Source organism: Festucalex cinctus, chromosome 13 (genome assembly GCF_051991245.1).
Source record: "Festucalex cinctus isolate MCC-2025b chromosome 13, RoL_Fcin_1.0, whole genome shotgun sequence".
NCBI lineage: Eukaryota > Metazoa > Chordata > Actinopteri > Syngnathiformes > Syngnathidae > Festucalex > Festucalex cinctus.
The window spans coordinates 16,736,971-16,761,800 of NC_135423.1; the positions used below are offsets into that span (position 1 = coordinate 16,736,971).

Sequence of the window (24,830 nt, forward strand, 5' to 3'; positions counted from 1 at the left end):
CCTGTACAAATTTGAACCACAGGTGATATAAGCTTATGGGGAGGTGGTCTTGAGTCACAGTGCACTCTGTGAATGTGGATCATTTTACCTGACTCATTAAATTCACAACAAATGCCTGTTTTTATTGTAAATGAACTTAAGTGCACTCGAAACATTTGAATTAAAACATGTTAACTCTAGACAATGAATGTTAAACAATACATGTATAGAATTTAATTGTACTTCATTCAGGTCCTAATAATATTTGATTATATTTAATTAACATGATTAACATTATCTTTAATTTCCTGGCTGGCAATCACTTATTTAACCATGAAACATTTATTGCTGACAGCTGTGTCAAACACAGGAACCAGGAATCTAACCACAAATGAGATTGAGTAAATCTGAAAAATACAGAAAAATATATCTTTAATACCAATACTGTATACAGATTTGATTTTGAAGGATGATGTTCCGGGGATGAGCCAGAATTTCCGGTTCTACTCGGGCAGTTTTTGGACGGTGTCACATGGCAATCAATAGTAAAGTGTGGTATGTACATTCTGTGGGGCGTAGTCTGACAATAACGTACTTCAATTAAAGGTAGCAATTATATTTAAACATTTTCTAGACCAATAAGTTTGATTTTTTTTTTAAGGCAAAATGAAGAATAATAAACGTCTTGCGTTGCTGTCAATTGCACAGGACAAACGAACAGGGAAGACGCCTAGTGGTGATTTAAGGTAATGCATTATATAGTTTGCACCGAGGATTGCAGTAGAAACACGAAAGGCAATATTTACATAAATTCGATACTTTCAGCAACTATGTGCCACTAAAACACCTGCAAGACAAAATTAGAAAAAAATAAATAAATAAAAATAAAAAAAGAATAAGAGTAAAGACCAGATTTTCGGAAAAAGTCCCATATTTATTGCATTGATGTAATTTCACTTCAAAATTGGACATAAAATTCTTACAACATGTAATATAATTAAAATGTATATGCAGTGTTCCGTACTACAATGTATGTACTGGATATCAAAATTTCTATGTATACTGTCTGACACTTCAAAATGGCTACTCCTTTGAAAAATACTCTAGACAGTGCTTGTACCCTGAAAACAAACAGAAATTACACACGCATACACGCGCGCACGCACCCCCACAGACACACGCACACACACATTGACAATTAATATCACATTTTATCTGTCACTCTGAGCTGAGTCGTATTTGGACAGAGTCATGAGACGTGTGCAATCAGAAATAGAATCCATCAGTAGTACAAACTAATATCAGACCCCGTAAAGTCAAAGTATTATGATGTGATCTCGAGCTATTACTGGCTATCAAAACACACACAATGGAAATGAACCAATGTCCATCTAATGAACTGATATGTACTGTACGTGTAACGCATGTGCCGGCCACGCACGCGCACGCACACGCACAGTTGTAATGCTCACTGGTGTACATTCCTACACAAGGAGCTAACAGAAATGAGACATCCGCGGGTTCTTCTATTTGGGGTCCTGAAGTGGAAACGGCTGATTGGACAATGTCTAAAGGGCGAGCAAATGGTGGTCATTGATTCTATGGCCCCCCGCTGTAGGAATAGTCTGCCTTGTTGTGCATCACCAGTTTGTTGTCCACAAAGTAGAAGCTGTCAGATTGTGTCTCATAAGGATTCAGGATCATCTCACGCACTGAGAGAGAACACAACAGATTTGGGATTTAGGTTTGGGAGCTTTAGGAAGTTGTGAAGAAAATGCATGCGATTAGGGAAAGCAGATTGAGAATTTATTCGACCGCACTTTGTCCTCAGTACTAATACATTACAGCTCACTTGTTGAACAACTACTTGTAATGTCTTTTTCACTGTTGTGTGCCATTATTGTATGACATTTCTGTGCACTCGTAGAATGATTAGGACACATGAACAACTAAATGTTACTGGCCAGGCAAAACTGCACTACTTGACAACTGCATGCTACTAGTACTACAAGTGACATTGTAAAATTCCACCAGTCAACATGCCAATTGCCCCTGTAATTCGTCGTTGAGAGGGACCGTATGGAGGACCAAAACTGCCAAAATTCAAAATAAATAAATGACTAAATAAATAAGTAAATGATTAAAAGTGAAAATAAAAATGAATATTAAAAAATATATATAATTTGAAAATTGTATAAAAAAAATCGTGAACCATATAGTCTTTCCAAGTGTAGTGATTCGCATCTAGCGTGCAAGGACAGATCATGTAATATTAAATTAATTAAAACAATAAAATACTAAATACTGAAAAATAAAGTAAAACAATCCCAAAAAATAAATACTAAAATACAAATAATATTAAATGATTTATTAATTACAATTATATCGTTATTCATCCATCTATGGCAGTGCCAGAAATGACAGGAAGAACAATTAAAAGTTCTTCCACTAGATGGCAGAAGATACAACTAACATCAGAATAAGTCATGGCTTTCTGTGAGTATATTACCTACAGGTACGGTTTTCACACCAATTTATTAGTCTACATTTGTAAGTAATCTATAACGAGATCATCATAATGTAAATATTCATACATTTGTGACATTTTTCTTGGCAGTGAGCCATGATATTTTTCTAATATAAAAACGGTGCCTTGACTCAATAAAGGTTGGGAAACACTGCTCCACTGTGAACTGTCTTTCTAGTGGGAATAAAGAGCAACTACTAGTACATGACCTTAAGCTTGATATTAAATCCGAACTTCCATATGAGATGCGTGTGACTGCGCTTACTGATGTCCTCTGACAGCGCAGGGAACTCATAGATGTGCTCGCATGTGTTCTTGCTGCTGGGCATGCAGAAGCCAAACTCAAAGTCAAAGCTCTTGAGCAGCTGGTCGCGGAAGTAGTGTCTCTCGATCATACGGAAGTTGTTGATGGGTGTGTCGCCAACTGTGAACTCCACCCTGCGCACACAACAGGTCAAAGTAAACTCTGTGGAAAACACATGCACATACATTTTTGCATGTAGTTCCCAACATCCATCATAGGTGAGCTGGAGCCTATCCCGACATTACAGTGTTGCACAAAAACTAATGAAATAACTTAGGGATAGACTGATTATTGGGCAGGCTTATTATTGATGCTGATATTTAACATTTTGACAAATATCAGCATGAATCTTTTTATGAATCTGAAGGCCGATCGATAAAGCTGGTATCTCACAGAGCGGTGAATGTTTGCGAACGTAGCAAATTTAGGGTTTTCATCAGGATTTGTAAGATGTTCACACAAAGGTTTTACTTGTCGCAAAAACCTTTCAAACATATTAAGACAATTTTTCACCGTTTGCGAAGATCTTTTTAAACATTTTATGAACCCTGACTAAAAGCCCCAAATAAGCTACATTCGCATACATTTGTCACTCAATGAGATACAGGGAACTTTTCATTTATGGATTTATTTAAAATTTCTACTTTATAATATATATATATATATATATATATATATATATATATATATATATATATATATATATATATATATATATATATATATATATATATATATAATATGCTGACACTGTGAACTCCCTACACTTTTTATCTAAAAAAAAAAAAATGAAAGAAAGAAGGAAATTATGTTGAAACTTTGGAAAACTGCTTACAGTTGAAAACTTTAGGGACCTATTTATTTGCTTAGATTTTAATTTAGCTGAACACATGCTGATGACCCTGGAAGCTCCTTGCAATTTTTATTATAATTTTAAAACAAAGCTGCCAATTCTTTATGTAATTAAAATTAAAAGTTGTTTTTTTAATTGCCACTAATATTTTCTCTTTTACTGCAAATGAAAAAACATTGGCTTGAAACATCGGTTATCTCCTTTACTACTAATAATCCATATCGGCCTTGAAAAAAAAAACATATCGGTCTATCACTACTGCTAATTCGATGTGATGTGCCAATTAAAGATTTCAATTTTGCAATTTGCTGTGTAAAAGGAAGTCTTCTGAATTGATTGGGTTGTTTTACCTAATGAAGTCACCAACAAGTGCTTACTAAAAGGCATCGTCTGCATTGACAGCTTGTCTGTTCTGTATGTTCTCACTCGTCAGCCCACACAACCTCCTACTACATCCTGTTCCACTGTTCTGGTGGTAGAGCAGCCGGACTGAGCACACAAGTGCATCGTTTTGTGTTTGACATTCTCTCTCGCTCTCTCTCTCTCTCTCTCTCTCTCTCTCTCTCTCTCTCTCTCTCTCTCTCTCTCTCTCTCTCTCTCTAGCTCTCATAAAGTGTTTTTTGTTTTAATTCCCCCTTGCCTCTCACACAAACACAAGGCCGACTTACGTGGCTCCGACCTGCCGCAACTGTAGGAAGGCGGGGGTGAACTGGTAGCGAACAAAGCGCCCGGCGTTGGGGTCACATTGCTTTCTGCCTCCTGCTATGAATAAATGATAAGATTGTGAGTTTGGAAGAAATCGAATTAAAACAATCAATTGAAACACAGTGGAACCTCTGAATTCAAACTCCCAGGCAACTTTTTTTTTCTTATTTCTATGTGTTCTAGTGTAGCTGCGAGGGCAAAATAGAACAACTAAATATTACTAGTGAGGTAAAACTGTGCACAAGTTGACGGCAGTGTTCGGCAGTGATTCGTGCTAGTAGTTTAATAAAATGTATAGTTATCATCTAGCATGTCACTAGTAGTACTAATTTACCTTACTAGTAACACTTAGTTGTTTTTCTAATGCAGTGTATTGTTTTACTATTGAGGGCAAAGTGCATTCTGGTACAATTCAGAGCACAAGTGGGATAATGAATGAATGCTAAATCGGCTTTCCATACCAGCCTGCACAATGAGTGTTCTGAAGAGAAGAACACGGAAAAGAGAAGAAAGGGAAAATACACCGCTAACATTAGTTGCTAGCTATAGCAACAGATAGCAGCCATACAGCTGTGTCCTCACGAGTTATCAAAGTTGCAGTGCTTTATTGATTTTACATTTTGCATTCGCCGTTAAAGTGTCCTCCTCACTGACGTTGAGAATGTTTACTTGTTTCAACATTTCATTATTCATGATTTGAACTGATCTTTACACTTATATGGCAGTGAAGTTATGTTAAAATGATACTTAAAACATCTCAAATTGTTTGTTTGACCTCAGAGGTTCCACTATAGAGGAGGTCACCAACATGTGTCCTCCTCATCACTTGCCTGTTCTAAAAGATAGCTCACCAATGAAGGGAAATATATAAACACAGTGTTGTCATAACTCATAATTATTGTGACTGAGAAATCATTTAGATGATCAATGTCTTCACATTGATGAATAAAGGATTTTGCGGCAAATGTTTCATTTTGCAAGTGTGTAACTTAACATTAATCATTACCCAGCAGTAATTAGCTCTCAATTTCAAAAATGTTTGTGGCCTTGCCTGCACTATAGTGAGCATGCGAGTAAGTGACCCATTTTTGCCAAGGTTATGAGCTGACCTGGTGCTGGAGGTTTAGTGATCTCAAAAAGGACCGTTCCTGTTTCCATATCACGGATCTTAAATCTGGTGAAGTCGATCATATGGACGTTTTCCTCCGGCGAACACAGATAGTCTGAAATAGAGAAGAAAAAGACTGCATATGTGCTGTTGTCTTTCACACAACCTCTGATAATCAATCAATTTTCATGGTCACATGATCTGGGGTCTACTCCAGATGGACTCAAGGAGTAATGGATATTGCTCGTCGATGACAGTGTGTATATTTTTTAATAAACAAACAAAGAAATTCACGCTCACTTTCACACATGTTTCCGATAAACCTGACAAGCATGTTTTGGGAATGTGGGAGGCGACTACAGTGCCTGTAGAAAACCCACACAAGCACGACGAGAACATAAAATCATTGTACAGAAAGGTTGCCCAGATTCGAACCTAGAACCATTTGCCTGCGAGGTAGTTGTGCTAACCACATGCTTCCCTGCAGCCCCGAACACGCCACCATTACTTTGTGGGCATTTTTGATGAGAAAACTGCTGGGATGAGCCTCTTTTACTCCATTAGACCGTGTGTGTGCGTGTGCGTGAAACACTTCTTTGGCACCATGGGAGGAGGATTACATATAAGAGGCTTATTGTGTTTTACCATCACATGGACCAACCAGTGGCAGTGGACACACCTTAGGATGTCTATTTTTCTCATCCTATGTTGCATAATACGTTTAGACTGGACATTCTCATATACTATTACATTCATTGCTGAGAGAAGAAATCAAGTCAAGATAAACACCCGAGGAAGCCACTGTGTGTATGTACACAAATCCACATTACTTTAAGTATTTGTGGGGGTTAGAGAGCAGATGGCCCACACAGGCTTTAGCCACCTGTTGGAAGATATTTATAGATCTTTTAATAATAAAGCACACTATAGTTGACACATGGGCATTAAGTGCCTAACAATGTGAATAAGGTTATATTGACAAGGCTGTTTATACTGATTTGTTGGACTGTGTATATTTTTACATGCCAGTACATTACTGTTTGGCATCACAAATTCATCACGTCCAGTGGTAATCATCTAATGTACAATCATTAAAATCATGCTTCGCCTCACATTTCAGGCACATTTTAGTCTGTTGTGGTTTATTAGCCTGACGTGGATTGTTTGGAAATTCAGTGAGTGCAATGTAAAAAAATAAAAATAAAAATCACACTTCATTATTTTCTCATTCACTCCCAGCCATTTTCACAGAAGCAAAACCCTTCGCTCCCGGCTGTTTTACTGGATTTTGACTGATTTTGCAAGGCCCAAAGAATATTGTGTTCTATTGCTATAAAAACTTGATGGAACCTACCAAAAGAAATATTAAAGTCTCTTCTTTTGTCAGAAAAAAAGGATATTTCTATCTGTTTCCGTTTTACAGCAATTAGCATTATAATATAGCTAAGTTTCATAATTATTCACAAATCTAATTAGAAATGTGAGCGTTTGAGATTTTTTTTCAACATGGCCCTGGTTGATCTCCTTTGCTCTGCTGCCACCTGCTGGCCGTTTGTGTAATAACTACCATTTCTTCAACTGTTCTTTGCACACTTTGACACTTAAAACATTTAAAATAGAACATATTTATACATTTTTGGGAGAAAATCAGTTACGGTTTCACTCTGCCTGAATACAAATCATGTTTACTTCCCCCAACATATTTTCTTTGCCGCTTATCGTCATTTGGTTGAGCTGGAGCGGATCGCAGCTGTATTTGAGTGAGAGCTGATGCACATTCTTGACTGGTCAATTGCAGGCCACTTACATGCAAATGAGCATTAACAGCATTCGTAGTTTTAAGTAGAACTAAATAATAAATGTCATGATCTGTGTTCTGTTTGAGTGATTTTGGTTAGATTTTAGTTGTCCCCATTGTGCTCGTCATCCCGGTTCGGCTCCCTGTGGCTGCGCTACAGCGCCACTCCAGACTTGGCAAATACATTACAGCTGTTAAACGTCCTCCTCAGCTTCTTCTTTTGGACACTCGCATTTCTTGAAACGTTTCTGTCTGTACAAGATTTGTTTGAGGAACGAAGCCGACTTTGCTTCCGTGTGAACAGGGCCTTAGTCTTTTGTAAATCAAACAGTTTTTGAGTCAAGCCTTTTGATTTTTATTTTGTAAATATATTACTTTTATTAAGAATCTTGAAGACCTACTTTGCCAATCTATTTCCTGCATGTGGGTCCTCTCGCTCTGCAAGTCCTTTAAGCTTCCCTGACCATTTACCAGGTTTCTTCCCATGGTTTTATAATTTGAAGAGGCCGTCCAGTTATTGGTAATGCCACTGTTGTCTTCTTTAAAAATATTCAGATTTTTTTTTTTTATTCTGTACTACAATTTATGCATCACAGTAATGGTGGAAAAAGTTTTGAAATTACTTAGCTTGGTGTCTTTTTTTGTTTAAATATAAAACAATCTGGAAATTGAATAGGGGTATGTAGACTTAATATCCACTAAATATTTTACATGAAAGGATGAATAGATTATTTGCCCCCACAAATAGGAAAGATATTGAATGAAGCATGATTTGACTAAAATAAGGAGAGACGAACACACAATGTGTGCGAATACATGTCTGTAAATCGATTCTTTAGTTACACCTCGTTGTTGAAGTAGCCCTAGTTTCAATAGAAGTTCTGTGCACTAATGTTGAACATCACAAGGTTCGGAAATTTCTCTCTCTCTAAAGCTGCTCCCTCTCAAAACCCCCAAAGTCTCTTTTATGTTGCCCTCCAAAAACTCTCTAAGAGGGTTTAGAGCAGTCGCTTTGATGCAACACCCTCGACTGCCAGTTTGTGAGGGAGAGAAGATCACGAATATAACTCTAAGCATACAAGCTCATTGCATGGTGATAAGATGCAGAAATGTATTCATCTAAATGTCAGTTAGCTTCTGTTAGCTATGATTCACTCAGAACGGTACAAGGCTATTTGTGTCTTGCAACATGTTTATGTCTGCTACCTTTTTTTACTGAGGAGCTAATCCACGTCATAAGCTTTTTATGCTGACTCATCTATAATGTGATTACGCATCTTGTAGCGTCTACTTTGTAAACTGTACAGACATAAAAATTGAGTTGTAGAAAGAACTGTTTATTTTCAGATAGAATCAATGTTTTTTATGTGAAAAAGCAACATTTTTTGATTACGATGATGATGATGATGATGATGATGATGCCAACAAAGTTTTTTTTATTCGGAGCGTTAAGTAAAAACAAACAAACAAAGAAATAAACAAACAAAACCTGATGTGCTCTGAAAACCGTCTACATTGAGCTCCTCTTTTTGCGATGCAATGACCATTCATTAGACAGTGTCAATCACTGACTGACAAATAAATTGTCTGTTGGGGTGAGATTCTTGTTACCAGTAAATGATGCGAGTCTTCACGACCTCCCCACACAGAGCAGCTTTACCCATGACAGCTTTCTGTGCTGCCCCGCAGACATTTAGAGCAATAATATGTGTCTGCCCATTCCACATGATAACAAAATGTGATGTATACTGCAGTAAAAAATTAACAGCATCTACAGTCGAAAGTGAAAGATAAGAGTCAGTTTGTGATGGTTGTCAGGGTTATGTAGCAACTCGGTACACTTTTTTTCCCCCACATTTACTATATGCATAAAGGCAGTGGAAACTAACGTTTTCTTTGTCTTGAGACCCAGTGAAACAACATTTAGCTAATGGTTTATTTATGCACTGTTTTTTCTACTTAGTGTTTATTACAATAATTGCCACAACAGTACAACAAAATGCCTGTACTGTACTAAAAGTTTGATCATTGTGACAGGCTCCTGAAGGAAAAGTTACTTTGAAATCCAAATATATAGGATGGAAGGATAGTGTCCCAAAAGGGACTGGGCATGATCGTTGACATTCCACAGTGCTCTCTCTATGAATGTCTATGGAAACATACAGTCAGTGAGCAGCATGAGCCAACCTACAGAAACTTGAAAGTAAAAAAAAGAAAAAAAGTTATCGTGTGTTGGGTGTTTCCATGATAATGCATCATCTTGTTTCTTGTTTGTTCAGACTTATGTAACCAATTTCTCCAATTTCTCTTGAGGTCATTAGAGTGCATACCTCACCTCGCCCAAGACCAAACCAAAGCAGCACCAAAGCATTAAATAATTCCTACATTTATGCATCACTACTTAGAAAGTTTAACGTGGGAAATGAATTCAGTATTTTTTAATCCTGCACACAAACAATACATAATATATTTTCTTCCCCATGCATTTTTTCTCATGTCTCCTTTTTTCCCCCTTCCATCTCTAAGAAACTCAGGGCACCGCCAAACTTATTGTTGTGTTACCCTCTATTGGTCAGTGCAATTTTTTTGTGTTTCTCGGTTTGGGCTATGACAGTGAAAACAAATTACTTGTTTGTTTACTTTGCCAATAAATCTGATTATGTTAAAAACAGGGGCGCGCAGAGGGCGGGGCCAACGGGGTGGTCCACCGGGAGGGTCGTGCACTTTTTACATTATATGAGAGTGTAATTTAAAATTCAAGGGGCAGCCCAGTTGTCTGGTGCTTAGCATATCTGTGTCACAGTTCTGTGGTTTGCAGTTGAATCTCAGCTTTGGCTTTGCTGTGTAATGTTTGCATGTTCTCCCCTTGCGTTTGCTGGTTTTCTACTGGTCCTGAATGATTGTGTATGTGGCATATATACATTAATACCTCTTCATTTTCAAACTGAGCGTTATTATCTTAGTATAGCTTTTGGATAGCTTTTGTATCTGAGCTCATTACAGCTAACTCCTTCCCATAACATTATGTAAAATGATTGCTACTTGCACACGCACGCACACATACATGCAAGCATGCGCGGGCACCAAAAAAAGCTCCACTTGATTTCCTTCTCCGTGGTCACCTAGCAACCCTTGTGATAGTAGTGCCAGCTCACTTAGCTTCTTCTTTGCCCTCATCCACCTGACTGCTCTGCTCAATTGGTGTGTCGCAGGCTGCAAATAAAAGACAATTCCGGGCTAGGTGAAGGCGCTATGCAAATGAAGTGTTCCACTTCGGGTAGTTGATGAAGGAAATTCTTGAGGCCTTCTCCTTTGACTGTTATCACATCTCAGGAAAACAAGAGGAATTAGCAAAAGAGAAGTATATTAAGAATATTAAAAAGATAAATGTGAAGGGAGATATTATTGTTGTTCTTTAGGGGTATATTGAACCCTTATCTTATTTATGGTCATCTATTGACGTATACATATACATATGATTCATGATCTGTGGAACCGACACCTATTTACAGTGCACTTGCTGTAATGCCCTAAAATGCCAATAGATGGTGCAAAAGCTCTAGCTAAAAAAGAAAGTAGTAATTGATGTCAAGAAACTAGCAGGACATTTTCAGTTTAAACTGGGGTTAGTAGTATCCTGACCATTCCTAGTACTTAAACAGTTTGAGAATGAGAATTTGCGGCCTTGAACAAACAGCTAAACTTCCATACACCAATGGAATACATTACTGTGTTTTAAGGCATGAGGCCATACTGGGCAGTATAGGACTCTGAACAAAAAATATTTAATTGATCATCAGTCTGGAAGAATTTTGGTTTTGGAAATCAGGTTCATTCACCGGCGCTACTGTCAAAATGTGATAAAGTACCGTAAGCTCACAAGATAGCAAACATGAGTAAAAATAAACAAACTTGTTTGGAGAGTTTCTTCAAAAAGGATAATAAGGCCAAATGATGAAAGAGAAGAAGAGCCTACATCTTCAAGAAAAAGAAAGCTGTATTTAAGAAGCAACGCTTGCCGACCTAGTTTAAGCTTTATTGCTAGTTGACTCACACGCAACAGACTCGCAAATAGTCCATCAAAATACGTTTTTATATGAAACCTGTGTGTGATGTAAACAAGGTTGGAGACCAATGCCTTAAGAAACAGAAATGAAGTCATTCTGGACCTACTCGAAAAGAGTAGCTTTCGCACCATGAAGAGAATGAATGCGTGCCACACAGGGTTATCACAGTTTGGCATTTTTCATAATAGTTGGTTTCATTTCATTTTGATTTTGATTTTTTATTCGATTTCGAACAGTTTTTTATTTATTTTACAGAGGGGAAAACAATAAAATGAAAAAAAAAGAAAGGGTGGGGGGGAACAAGAATCCCCAATGTCCCTTTAGGGAGTTTTTTTTTGTATTAGTTTTGCATTACCGGTAGTTATATCTATTTATTTATTTTTTTATTTTTTTATTTGGAGCAAAAAAAAAAAAAAAAGTCACAAGTATTGTGTAATAAAATTCTCAGACAACAGTTTGACCTTCCAACAATACTGAAAATAAATACATGGTTTTTTTTTAAGCATTTTTATTTTATTTTGTTGACGGAAATGTTTTTTCAATTTTAGTCTTATTTATTTATTTATTTATTTATTTGTTTATTTATTTATTTATGGAGCAAAAAAGTATTGTGTCATAAAGTAAACAATTATCAGACAACTGTTTGACCTTCCAACAATACTGAAATAAAAATACATTTAAAATGAACTTAGATTTATAAACGTAGGCTGTTTCAGATCGGGGGGGTTTTAAGCATTTTTGTTTTTATTTTATTTTGCGGATGGAAATGTTTCAATTTTAGTTTTATTTATATATTCATTTATTCATTTATTTATTAACTTATTTTTTTGGAGCAAAAAAGTATTGAGTCATAAAGTAAACAATTCTCAGACAACTGTTTGACCTTTCAACAATACCAAATTAAATGCATTTAAAATGAATTCACTTTTATAAATATAAGATTTTTTAAAAGCCTTTTCATATTTTATTCTGTGAATGATTTGATTTATTTTTTTTTTGTAAAGGTTTCGTTAATTATAATAACCTTGGTGCCACAGCACCAAGTAAATCAATTTGTCCATGAACTAACTGGTCATCCCTACCAAAAAGTATCAAAACAACAACTTGCGCATCATTAAAACCCCTGCAAGAATTTCTAGCAAGTATTTTCTGTGTAATTTCTGTGTCCCCCCCCAATATGCTAACATTCTCCCATGTTCTTCATGCTTACACTTTTCTGGGAAAACATACATGAAGTCTCACAAAAGCCTGCAGACTTTTAATTTTCTGGTTGCCTTTCGTGAACATTACAATTTAGATTTTGAGTCATACCTGACTTGTTCATGCAAACAAGCCTTGGACGCAACACTGCTAAAAGCAAAGTGAAATGCCACGTATAGCTCTTTAATCCCAGAGATTAGCATGGAATTACAGACTTTCAGACAAGGATTGACTTCCCCACAACACATGTTCCGGTCCGTTGGACTCTCCCACAAACCTCTACCGAAAACAGGTGTGTGCGCTCATAACCCACACACACGCACAATAATCCATAGCCAGGGGCAGGCCGCAGTGACATTAGCATTACAAGTCTACGTTCACATGGTACAGTGCACCCGCGTATGGCAGGCTGTGTCATGTCTCACTTCAGCAGCACCCGGAGGCACCTTGGCACACTGTTGGGTTCATGGGGAGGTTACAGAGGATAGTCTTTCTTTTTATTGTTGGTTGGCCAATTGCTCAGTAATAACAGCTTTACGTATGGGCATGTAAACACACTTCCACCAAAACAACTAATAGCAATTAAACTAATGGCAACTAAAAAGACAAATATAAATAAAAACACAATAAGAGTCTACAACAAAAGATGCAGCACCCAAATATGTCTTCCACACTAACAACTGCCAGTTTGGAAGGACAGACTGAACCATGATGATGTTCCATTTTTACTTTCTGAGCGGCACTTTTCTGCCGGAGGTGCACTTGGCTGCCTGTATTGTGTCTCAGTAATCGCACTGAGACACCATGACTGGCTGCCTCTGGGCTGCCCCTAAAACACGACCTTGCCTTTACCGGCTGAGGCAATCACTGCTCCGCTGACATCAGGCACCACTTTCCTGTCTCTTCTAGCAGATAATCAAAAACTGAATGGTGCTGTAACTGTTGTCAACTTCTAAACAGCACTAAATAAATAAATAAATACATAAATAAATAAATACAAAAGCAGCATCTTCCGTACACGTTTAAAAGAAAATATCCTCAAAGCGTGGCCCCCATATTATTGACGCCTTACAAACAGAGCACCTGAAATAGTAGAGATATGGCCTTTTCAGGTCCAATACTGATTATTAGTAGTCAAGGAGTCAAGGGCACCGATAACCGATATTTAGAGCCGATATTCCTTTTCACTAAAGGGAAAATATTGGCATCAAAATTTGAAAAAATACAGACTCCAGCTCTTACCTTTTAAAATACTTTTAAGGATATGTTTATTGTACGATGGCGTATTAGGGCCAGTGGGCCACGTATAAATAAGGTATGCTGTAAATATATACATATTTTTTAGAAGGCGGGGGCAATATTCCGAGAAAAAACCCAACCTGTTTTTAAAGTGGCAAATTTGCAACTATTTGCAAGTTTTTTTTCTCGGAATATTTCCCTCGCCCTCTAAAAAATATATATTTATACGTGGCCATAATACGCCGCCGTATTATTGAACAACTTTTAGGGTTTGTAAAAAAATATTGTTTAAAAAAATAAAATCTTAATTTTATTGTACAATGGCGTATTAGGGCCACATATAAATATAGTATACATATATTTTTTTAAGAGGACGGGTGCAATATTCAGAGAAAAAGACTCGCAAATTTGCCACTTTAAATGTCTTAAAAAGTATATATAAGGCTTAAAATTATACATTTTTTATACATTTAAGTTCAGGGATTTCCCAGGGGAAGTAGCATGTCTTCAAAGTTAAATAAAAACTTAAGTAAATAGCTCCCTATTGTGATCTACAGTAAATAAAGTTTTGTAAAATTTCAAAATATCTGACGTATGAAAATTTTACTGATCTTAGTTTTAACTTCAAACAAAACAGCAGGTGCAGAGGGTTCCCAGGGTCAGCAGCATCTATGAAATTTAATAATTTGTTCCCTGAAGTTACTTTTTCCTTGAACACTTTTTAAAATAGATCTATTATGGGCTGCATGATTCTTCAAAATGGCCGATATTGCTGATATTTGTCAAAATGCTGAATATCGGCCCAGTCGACAATCGGTCTATCCCTATGAGAAAGACGCCTATTCTTTTCCCTTACGATACGGACATAGTGAACATGGCATCTGTAAAGTTGTCAGCTTTGATGTAGTTTAAAAGACAATGTCAGCACCAGAACATTTCAAAACAAAAGATAAGTTGAAAAGTTACAAAAAAAAAAAAAAAAAAAAGGATTCGATGTCATGACATGAAAATAGAGTACCTCACCAGAAGAAAGTGAGAAAGAAAGTTAGAGATGAGTAAATGCCTTACCCCAGAAAATATGGCACATGTTTACACATGCATTTTGGTTGTGGGATCATTAATTACCTGTTGTGTGCCACGTTGGTGCATAATTTGGTGTTTCCGCCCTCCTAACATAATCCAGATTACGTGTTGTCAGCGGTGAGGCGAGATTAGTGGACCATCATGGCTGATTTAAGTATTATCTCACTGATGCAGCCCTGATATAGTTTCTCAACTCAGGCAGAATCCCAAAACCGGTGGAACGGTGTTCCTATAGCTTGTTTATTTGATTGTTTATGTGTAACTTTGAGTGTTTACATCTATACAGAGGAATAAAATAACCCTAGTAGTAAGTCAATTGCATGGTAGGACTGCAATTTGCAGGAGTACATTTAAATGTTAATAGACCATTAAATGGACCCTTGGTCATTTGAAGGAACGTCCTTTGCAGAGGGAAAACAGACGCCCTCCGGTGGCTACAGTTGCAAATGTGAAAACGAGGATTGAAACAATTGTTGCAGTAATCCATTTTTAAGTACTGTAGAGCACAGGTGTACCCAGGGGCGGGCTATAGGGTTATCACAGTAGCTATTTTTCTTTTATTTAATTTCTGATAACATAATGCAGAAGAATCTTTGAGTAGCATTCAGATAAATATCTTATAAGAGAGTATTTATAATTGAATTCTTATTGATGAAATGTGTATGTAGCTCTTCTCACAGACTTATTGGTACAACCGCACGCCAAACGCAGTGGACAAGTCTTAGCGACTGGCAACACAAGAAGGCCGCCAGTGGCTTCACTTCACCGTATGGCGAGTCGGCAGCATTGTGAGTCCATCTTATATAGATACATCCATGGCTCTGAGTCATATAGCGCGTCCGCCATATCGAAAGTAGCCATAAAATTGGCAAATTATATTCATAAAATTGAGTTAGAATGGCATAATGCAATCAAAAGCAACGGCTCAGCATTAATCCCATGAGTTCTGGTTTCACGGTACTGTAAACGTCTATGGCAGGGGTGGCAAACTGCGGTCCTCGAGGGCCGGAGTCCTGCAGGTTTTGCAGATTTCCCTACTCGAAGTGCAGCTGATTCCAATTAACAGGCTCGTTATCAGGTTTCTGCAGAGCTTGCTGATGAGCTGATCATGAATCAGCTGTGTTGAAGAAGGGAAATATCCAAAACCAGCAGGACTGCGGCCCTCGAGGACCGGATCTCGCCACCCCTGGTCTATGGTAATACAATGCAATACAGTGCTGCACAAACATAGTACAGAAGCATCGGTCTGTCAGGAATTAATAGTAAAATACCTTTTTTTACAAAAACATATTAGCATCTGAAAAGGCTACAAAAAATTGCAACAGCATAAAGGTATTTATGTATTTAACTAAATAGCTCTTGTGCAATTAATTGAAATTCAATTACAATTTCAATTATTACACTCCACAATTACATCATCATCATAATCGTAAACAAAAATAAAAGATTATTGATACTCATTTTGAGTTGTTTATATTTAGATATTTGCACCTTTTTTAATTTTAAAATGACTAATAGGGGTGTGCCAAAAATGAGAATCTCGATTCATAAAAGAATCGAGATTCTCATTTATTAATCGAATCGAATCGATATTAATATCCAAAAATCAATTTTATTTAAATTAGAAATGAAGAACAAGGGGAAAAGGCAGTTGTAGCCCACGTGCTGTTTTTGTGGGAAAAAAAGCACTTATTATACAAAATTAATAAATGTTTAAACAAAAGAAAAGACACTTGAATGTCTCTATTTGTCATTTTGTCTTGCAAAGCAGACTGGAGTAGATCATGACAATGTTGTACATATCTGTAAATTGAAGCAGAAATCATTTGTCAATCAAATAATTTTGAATCGAAATCGTTTGAATCGAATCGAATCGTGAGACAGTCAAAGATTCCCAGCCCTATAATTTAACAAATCTTTTTGGGTCCAAACATTATTATAGTGTTTCAAATCATTTTATTTGTCTTAAATGTTTAAACATTTTCTTGTTTTGTACCAAAAAATAATCGTGATTTCAATTATTACCAAAATAATCGTGATTCTTATTATTTCCATAATCGAGCAGCCCTACTTGTTAGGTTAATTGAAGATGAAATTATTCTTAAGTTAGGTGTGTATGTGAGTATGAATTCTTATTTTGTCTACGTGCCCTGCGATTGGCTGACCACCAATCCAGGATGTAACCTTTATTAAAAGATAAGCAGTTCCAAGAATGGATGGATAAAAGTTTTTGATAAAATGGTGAGAACCTTTTGTGACCTTTTATCGTGACCTCTCATAATGCAGTACTCATAACTATATGTAAATATTGTGTCAATTTTTTACAAGTATGCACTTACTTTGACTAGTTCATGTTGTTTAACAGATTTCATCAATTGTGTCTACTTGAAACCTTTTATTTGCAGATCTTGCCGATTTTTGTTTTGCAAGATAAACTGTGCTCTCACTAAAAGTTCCATCTGTGTTTATCCCCCTATTCTTATCTTTAACCATTGGATTTCATCGCGGATCGCTCTCTCTTTTTGTTCATCACGTTCCATCCACAGGTGAGTGCCCAACTTAGAAAGAAAATTCACAGTTTTTTCCCCAAGTCAAGTGCTTTATCTGCATAGATTGGATGAATACATGCACAATGTGTCACCCTACTGGTGACTGGTGTCTCCTTGTGAAGTGAATGGAGTTGTTTGTGTCGCTGTCCATGGTGCAAGAACGTTGAACGCAAATGTCGTGTTGCAGGACGCATGCGATATAAAGTGACACACATGCCACAGGAGCAGCAGATGGGCAAACCTAATCTGAAGCACTGAGGATTTAACCGCTCACCCCACGTTGCCAATTACATGTACAGGTTCCAGATAGACAAGCATACTTACTCTTGGTGATCTTTTGTAAGCCGAGCACATCCTCGGGCGTGATGACGCTGTTTCTGCGCAGTTCTTCCTCGGTAGTGACGGGGATACCCATGTCTGACGAGTTGCAGCCTTGCTGCACTTTCATGTCCAGCGAGGAGCACCTGAGCGTGGAGCAGGCTGGCGGGAACTGGCGCTTTCCTGGCAGAAAGTGGAAGGCGCTTTCGGCGTCGGCGTCGTCGACTTGGCGGTGGCCGCGCGAGGCGATTTGCAATTGCGTCGAAGGCTGCCTAATACACCGCGCAAGAGAGCAGGCTCAGTGCCCGGGTCCAAAATAGCCCATTCTCCGTGCGTCGCACCTCCCTTCTTCTCCTCTCGATCCGTTAAAAGATCAAAATCAGCCCTTAGCTCCCTCCCTTCCTCCCTCCCTCCTTACCTCGCTCAAGGCTCATCGGCTCTCTCACGAGCTAATCCAAATCCTGCGGCTTTAAACGAGCGCTGCGCACGCCCGACCGTCTGCACTCGTCTGTTTGCTCGTCGACACAGTGCGGACCCTTTTCGACATCCCCATATCTCTCTCTCTCTCTCTCTCTCTCTCTCTCTCTCTCTCTCTCTCTCTCTCTCTCTCTCTCTCTCTCTCTCTCCCTCTCTCTCTAACTCACGCTCTGCTATAGGCTACATTAGTGTTACACATTAACATAGAGAACCATCACAGTGCATCGCAAAAGTTAGCCAGGAAGCAGATAGCATCTCTCCTATATTGTCATTTAAAAAAAATCATAACTGTCATGTTTCAGTTTGTTTGGGTTTTTGTTTTATTTTGGTGGGAGCATTGTCTGATGTTTGATGTTTGCTGTTTGAATGTCTGCATGTCTAGTCACAGTGGTGTCTTTATTGCCAAGTCTACCAAGTTTTTATTGCCAAGTCTACCAAGTCTGTTATTGCCAAGTCTACCAAGTCTTCCACGCCAAAGTCTTCCAAGTCTGTTATTGCCAAGTCTACCAAGTCTTCCACGCCAAAGTCTTCCAAGTCTGTTATTGCCAAGTCTACCAAGTCTTCCACGCCAAAGTCTACCAAGTCTTCCACGCCAAGTCTGCTAAGTCTTCTACGCCAAATCTTCCACGTCAAGTCTGCCACGTCAAGTCTTCCACGTCAAGTCTTCCACGCCGTCTTCCACACCAAGTCTTCCACATCAAGTCTTCCACGTCAAGTCTTCCACGCCAAGTCTTCCACGTCAAGTCTTCCACGTCAAGTCTTCCACGCCGTCTTCCACACCAAGTCTTCCACGTCAAGTCTTCCACGTCAAGTCTTCCACGCCAAGTCTTCCACGCCAAGTCTTCCACGCCAAGACTTCTACGTCAAGTCTTCCACGTCAAGTCTTCCACGCCGTCTTCCACACCAAGTCTTCCACATCAAGTCTTCCACGTCAAGTCTTCCACGCCAAGTCTTCCACGCCAAGTCTTCCACGCCAAGTCTTCCACGTCAAGTCTTCCACGTCAAGTCTTCCACGCCGTCTTCCACACCAAGTCTTCCACATCAAGTCTTCCACGTCAAGTCTTCCACGCCGTCTTCCACACCAAGTCTTCCACATCAAGTCTTCCACGTCAAGTCTTCCACGCCAAGTCTTCCACGTCAAGTCTTCCACGTCAAGTCTTCCACGCCGTCTTCCACACCAAGTCTTCCACATCAAGTCTTCCACGTCAAGTCTTCCACGCCAAGTCTTCCACGCCAAGTCTTCCACGTCAAGTCTTCCACGTCAAGTCTTCCACGTCAAGTCTTCCACGCCGTCTTCCACACCAAGTCTTCCACATCAAGTCTTCCACGTCAAGTCTTCCACGCCAAGTCTTCCACGCCAAGTCTTCCACGCCAAGTCTTCCACGTCAAGTCTTCCACGTCAAGTCTTCCACGTCAAGTCTTCCACGCCGTCTTCCACACCAAGTCTTCCACATCAAGTCTTCCACGTCAAGTCTTCCACGCCGTCTTCCACACCAAGTCTTCCACATCAAGTCTTCCACGTCAAGTCTTCCACGCCAAGTCTGCCACGCCAAGTCTCTGCCTCACGCCACGCCAAGTCTTTGCATCACGCCACGCCAAGTCTCTGCATCACGCCACGCCAAGTCTTTGCATCACGCCACACCAAGTCTACGCCATGATCTGTGTCCACGTCCAGCCCAGTCTACTCCCCTTCCGTCTCGTCCAGTCCGTCCCCGTCATAGTTAATAAAGTTCCTTACATCATCTTACCAGTCTGTCTTCCCGCCTGTTTCCTCCGCTTTTGGGTCCACCCATACCCACAACGTAACAATAACATGACGTCCCATTGACGTCCAAATGAGGTCATAATTAGACGTCTACATTTTGGACGTAATTTGCACTTAGTTTTGTAGTCCAGAACTGGTCTTCGACCGACCGACGTAATATGGACATGATCTGCACGTCCATAGGACGTCCAATGTTTAGTGGGTACATACTCTGTTTAATGTGTCCACCGTGGGATTCGCACCATCACCCACCAACTGCTAACAATGTTGCCAATGAACAAAAACAAAACAAACAAAAAAACTAATTGTCCTAAAAGTCGCTAGAAGTCGCTAAATGACGTCATCGCCTAATTTACATAAGTAGTAATTTGCATATAATGAACGCTGTAGGACAGAGGAATAACATCGCGGGAGAACAAAAAAAAAAAGTCGCCAAGAGGCTTTGGAAAGTCGCCAAATTTAGCTAGAAAGTCGCCAAGTTGGCAACACTGACTGTAAACATGCAGGTCTACCACGTTGCCATTGCCTTCAATTGCCTCACCTAAATAAGTAATGGTCAAATAAATAAATAATCCAAGATGATTATTGTTCGATGAAATGCAAAATAACAAAACCACACTACAAGAAACAAGAACAAAGGTTCGACAGTGTGACAACACTTGCATTTTTTTTTTTATTATTTGTATTTGTTTCCACTGGAAAGTTCCACATGTCAGCATCCCTGAGAAGGCGTAAATGTAAGTCTTGTTCAGGAAACACATATGTGCATCAATTATATATGAAAGAAAAGGGTTGAAATAGCACCGAAACAAACGTAAAACACAAACTGCTTCCTATCAAGGAAATGATAAATCTATTATCATTCATATGAGGTCTGGAGACAGAGAGCATTGGCACCGACTGCATTTCACCAATAGCACAGCTACTATGGAAGCCTTATTTACTCCCAAACTGTACTGGTAAAATCAGTAACAATATTCAGAAGCAATGTGCTTTGTGCAGGGAAGTGGTCAGTGAAGACTTTGCAAGTCACATGCAGTTTAGCTTGACCCTTTTGCCCAAATTCTGACCCGCTCTAGGCGTTGAACTCGAAGCAGCCTCTGCGGTGTGTCTGCATGTCTTTCACCCTACGGATGGATTGGATCTGGGGATGGTGGGCTCCCCAGTCGTTCCAGTGCTTGAAAGAGCCCATTTCCATGACATACTGGAAACCACGGTAGCCAGGGTACTGGTAGGCTACCCACCTATAGAAGAAGAGTAAATATACACACACTCACCATACGCTCAATGTATCCAGAACAAAAGGAAAATCCTTACGTTCCGCCAGTAACCTGAACGCTGGCGACGCGGTCCTGGAAGCCGTAAGACCACAAGCTTGGAATATCTTCATCGCACACCTCCATCTTGCGACCTTCGAAATTCGTGCACTCAAACAGGCAGATCTTGTGGTCCTGGGGGTCCTACAAATGCACACGATTAGAATGAGTTGCCGTTTATCATTTTCATTCATTCATGCTGGTTTTAGATCTGCCTCGGGGTGAGAGATGCTCTGTTTCCTAATCTAACGTTGCATATGCTGAACTTACCATTTTTACTGGTCTGACTGACATGAGACGATCACACCTATAGCTGTTGGACCAGGTGTCCCATCTGGGGTATTCTCCCTTCTCCAGCATGAACATCTCACCAGTCAGGTTCTGCTGCTCAAAGCCCACCCAGCTGTAATCACACACAGACAGACGCAGACACATTACATATTTATGTTCACCACTAATATGGCATTGAGACACTCATGACTTACGGCCCATTCTCTACCCGGATGGAGCCGATTTTTTCCAAGCCCTTCTCGCACAGGTTACGACACTCTCCAAGCAGGTCTATTCTTCGGCCTTGGAAGTTCTCAAATTCATAGAGGTAAATCTGGAAACAAACACAATAGATTAAATCATTTAGATGCTCACTCACTTCAACTGTGTACTTTTTAGTACCTTATGATTACGCAGCCCGGCGGCAGAGTGGCTGCCAATGCTGCCTTGAGCACCTGAGTGAGACATCGTCAGATCTACAGAGAAACAGGAGGAAACACACAGTAAGACATGTTTAGAATGTTCATTGTACACTTCCACCGTTGAAGAGCCGAATAAATCACACCATAATTTGACATGACAAGGTATTTTCAACTTAACATCCAGTTAAAGCAACATTACGATCTAATAGGCTTCTCCGTCGTTATATGCCCAGAATTTGTCCTGTGAGAGAAAACGTAATTGCCAAAAAACCCACAAATGTAAAATTGCCGCATTTCATTAAGAAGAGGAATGAAAATGAGACACGACCTTCAATCTTTGTTGTCAGTTTTACTTCCCCAGTGAGCCGCTGAATAGCAAGAGAAGGAATAAATCACACCCTGCTGCATTTTATGTCAATGTTCCATCTGCTCACTCAATGCTCATGAGGAGAATCCACTCTTAGGAAAAACAACATTCTCATCCCTTTATATTCTGGAGGTTAAACCGAAAACTTACTTTTACACAAGCAGCTTGAAATGGGTCGATCTTAAGAGACAGTAATAGGTAGTGAGCAAACGAGTGAGGGTGTATATATACATTTACGTCCGGCAAGATAATACAGCGGGGGGATTCTGACTTCTCATTGGCTGATGGCTGTTTTGGAGCACAAAGTGGGGGTTCAAAGGTCATAATGCTTAGACAAGTCGCGCTGACTTGGCTGACTGTTTTGTTGTACAGCCACATTGTTGGAAGTGGGGGCATTCACTGCCATCAGCATAATGTTAAATACACACAGACCCACACACACAGAAGACCACTCACACATGTGTCCACTCAGTATACTCACAGTGTACAGTATACTCTAAAATTAAGAAAATACCTGAATTTGGGTCAAAAATGGATCGATCCACTACTAGCGCCAATTTGAACCAAGTTTTTGTTTGGTACAAAATGACCCAATTTTGGGGGTTGTCTTGTACAGAACTACTCAATTTTTTTTTAATTTTTTTTTATTTTTTATGTGGTAGTCTTGTACAAAACAACCCAATTTTTTCTTCTACAAAATGACCCTTTTTTGGGGGGGAGGGGAGTTGTCGCGTACAAAAGGAACCATATTTTTGGGTTGTCTTTCTTTGTACAAAACTACCCTTTGTTTGTTTGTTTTTGTTTGTTTGATTGTTTGTTTGTTTTTTGGGTGCGGGGGTGTTGGGGGGGGGGCTTGTAAAAAAAGATTGTGTGGGAACGCAAAGATGTTTTGCGAGGGAACGCAAAGTTGTTGTTTTTCTACCATGTCACCTTAGGGCAGGGGTGTCAAACATAAGGCCCGGGGGCCGGATCAGGCCCGCAATGGGGTTTAATCCGGCCCGCGAGATGGTTTTGTAAAGTAAAAAAAAAAAAAAAAAAAAGACTGTCGGCCCAATTAATCAGCCGGCCACAATCAAAGCTTATAAATTCATAATTACACAAGTAAGTCTCAGTTGAGCAATGCATCTTGTACATGGAATTGCTCTGAATGTCGTTATTTTAAACACAATTTAAAGTTAGTTTGTTTAAAAAATAAAAACATGAATCAAACACAAACATGCTGAATAAGAAACATTCAACTACACATATGACAAGGATTAACGTCCTTATAACTTCATTAACGGCACCCGGCACACAATCAGTGAACATTATACAGGTTTATGCAAAAAAAAATTTAGGACAATATTTGTACAGGTGCGCCCCACAATTTAGGGCTGGCCCACAAATAGCGAAAATCTGCATGTAATTGACGGCAATGTTTTACAAATTATTTTACAATTTTACCGATCCGGCCCAATTGCGAATATATTTTCCTCCATGTGGCCCCTGAGCTAATATGAGTTTGACACCCCTGCCTTAGGGGCTCCGTAAGTTTCAAATTATTTCTGTGATTATTGTGGTTTTTTCGTTGTTTTAAGAGGGTTCCACCAATTGACACTGTGAAGAATGGAGGAGGTTGTGTTAATGGGGGTGTTTTGCACTGGCTAGCACAGGCAATTTGAATCTGTGCAGAGTACACTGAAATTTCAAAATGCATTTTGACGGGAAATACACTGTCAAAAAGCCCAATTTTAGTGAGGTCAATATATTTGTTTTTGTAGTATTCTTAATGAAGACATTTGGGTTCCGAATCAAATTATGAATCTAAGACAATAGTTCAGAATTCCGGCTTTTATTTCATGGTATTTACATCAAAATGTGTTTAACCGCTCAGGACAGAGCACCTGATGCCTGAAAAAGTGTTTCAAATGAAGAACCATCACTCTGGGGAAGTCAATGTGTCTCAGACTTGATGCAGTTATTGCAAATAAGAGTTATGGAACCAAATATTAAATGTTGTAATAAGTTAATTTTAAAATTAAAGCAAACAATGTTTACTGGAGTAATTTACAACAATGAGGCAGATGACTAAGTTACTTGTCAGTGAGTATAAATAATTTGTGTGTAGGTAAGTGTATTTCTTTGTGCGCCTTGCGTGTGTGATTGAATGCACTTCTGTCAATGACAATGTATGCATGTGCATTACTGAGCGTGCGCACAAAGAAGTGGGAAAAGAGGTGAAAGCAGTGACATGAGCTTGATGGGGATGGACGGATGAACACGGATGCGAGATGGACTAAACTCTGTGGGTATGTGCTTTCTTTCAATACAAATTTTACTGCTTTATAAATACAGTTGAGCTGAGTTGTTTATGAGACTATAATGGCCCTATATACCAGTAATACATGATCACATCTTGTCTTTAATTAACATTACTTTTCACCCACAAGAGTTCTGTGATAGTGATCTGGTTGATTTCCTGTTTGTTCTGCTTTTCTTTGGCA

At 39.0% G+C, this 24,830-nt stretch overlaps 2 protein-coding genes across 3 annotated transcripts; both read right to left on the reverse strand.

Annotated features, from left to right (window-relative positions):
- Positions 1-892: 892 nt before the first annotated feature.
- Positions 893-18,255, reverse strand: unc119a1 (unc-119 lipid binding chaperone a1). 2 transcript variants are annotated; one of them, XM_077541564.1, is made up of 5 exons: positions 17,737-18,255; positions 5,478-5,591; positions 4,332-4,425; positions 2,772-2,944; positions 893-1,691 (listed from the first exon to the last, which is right to left on the reverse strand). In XM_077541564.1, exons 1-5 carry the CDS (start codon positions 17,858-17,860, stop codon positions 1,579-1,581), a joined length of 618 nt encoding a protein of 205 aa, XP_077397690.1. In that variant the 5' UTR covers positions 17,861-18,255; the 3' UTR covers positions 893-1,578. The 2 variants fall into 2 exon arrangements, with proteins under 2 accessions (XP_077397690.1, XP_077397691.1); XM_077541565.1 differs by having other exon boundaries at positions 4,332-4,422; positions 17,737-18,254.
- A 2,371-nt stretch (positions 18,256-20,626) lies between these two features.
- crybb1l3 (crystallin, beta B1, like 3) lies at positions 20,627-22,538 on the reverse strand. Its single transcript, XM_077541138.1, has 6 exons — positions 22,498-22,538; positions 21,961-22,034; positions 21,774-21,892; positions 21,559-21,691; positions 21,290-21,432; positions 20,627-21,216 (listed from the first exon to the last, which is right to left on the reverse strand). Exons 2-6 carry the CDS (start codon positions 22,024-22,026, stop codon positions 21,048-21,050), a joined length of 630 nt encoding a protein of 209 aa, XP_077397264.1. The 5' UTR covers positions 22,027-22,034; positions 22,498-22,538; the 3' UTR covers positions 20,627-21,047.
- Positions 22,539-24,830: the final 2,292 nt, after the last annotated feature.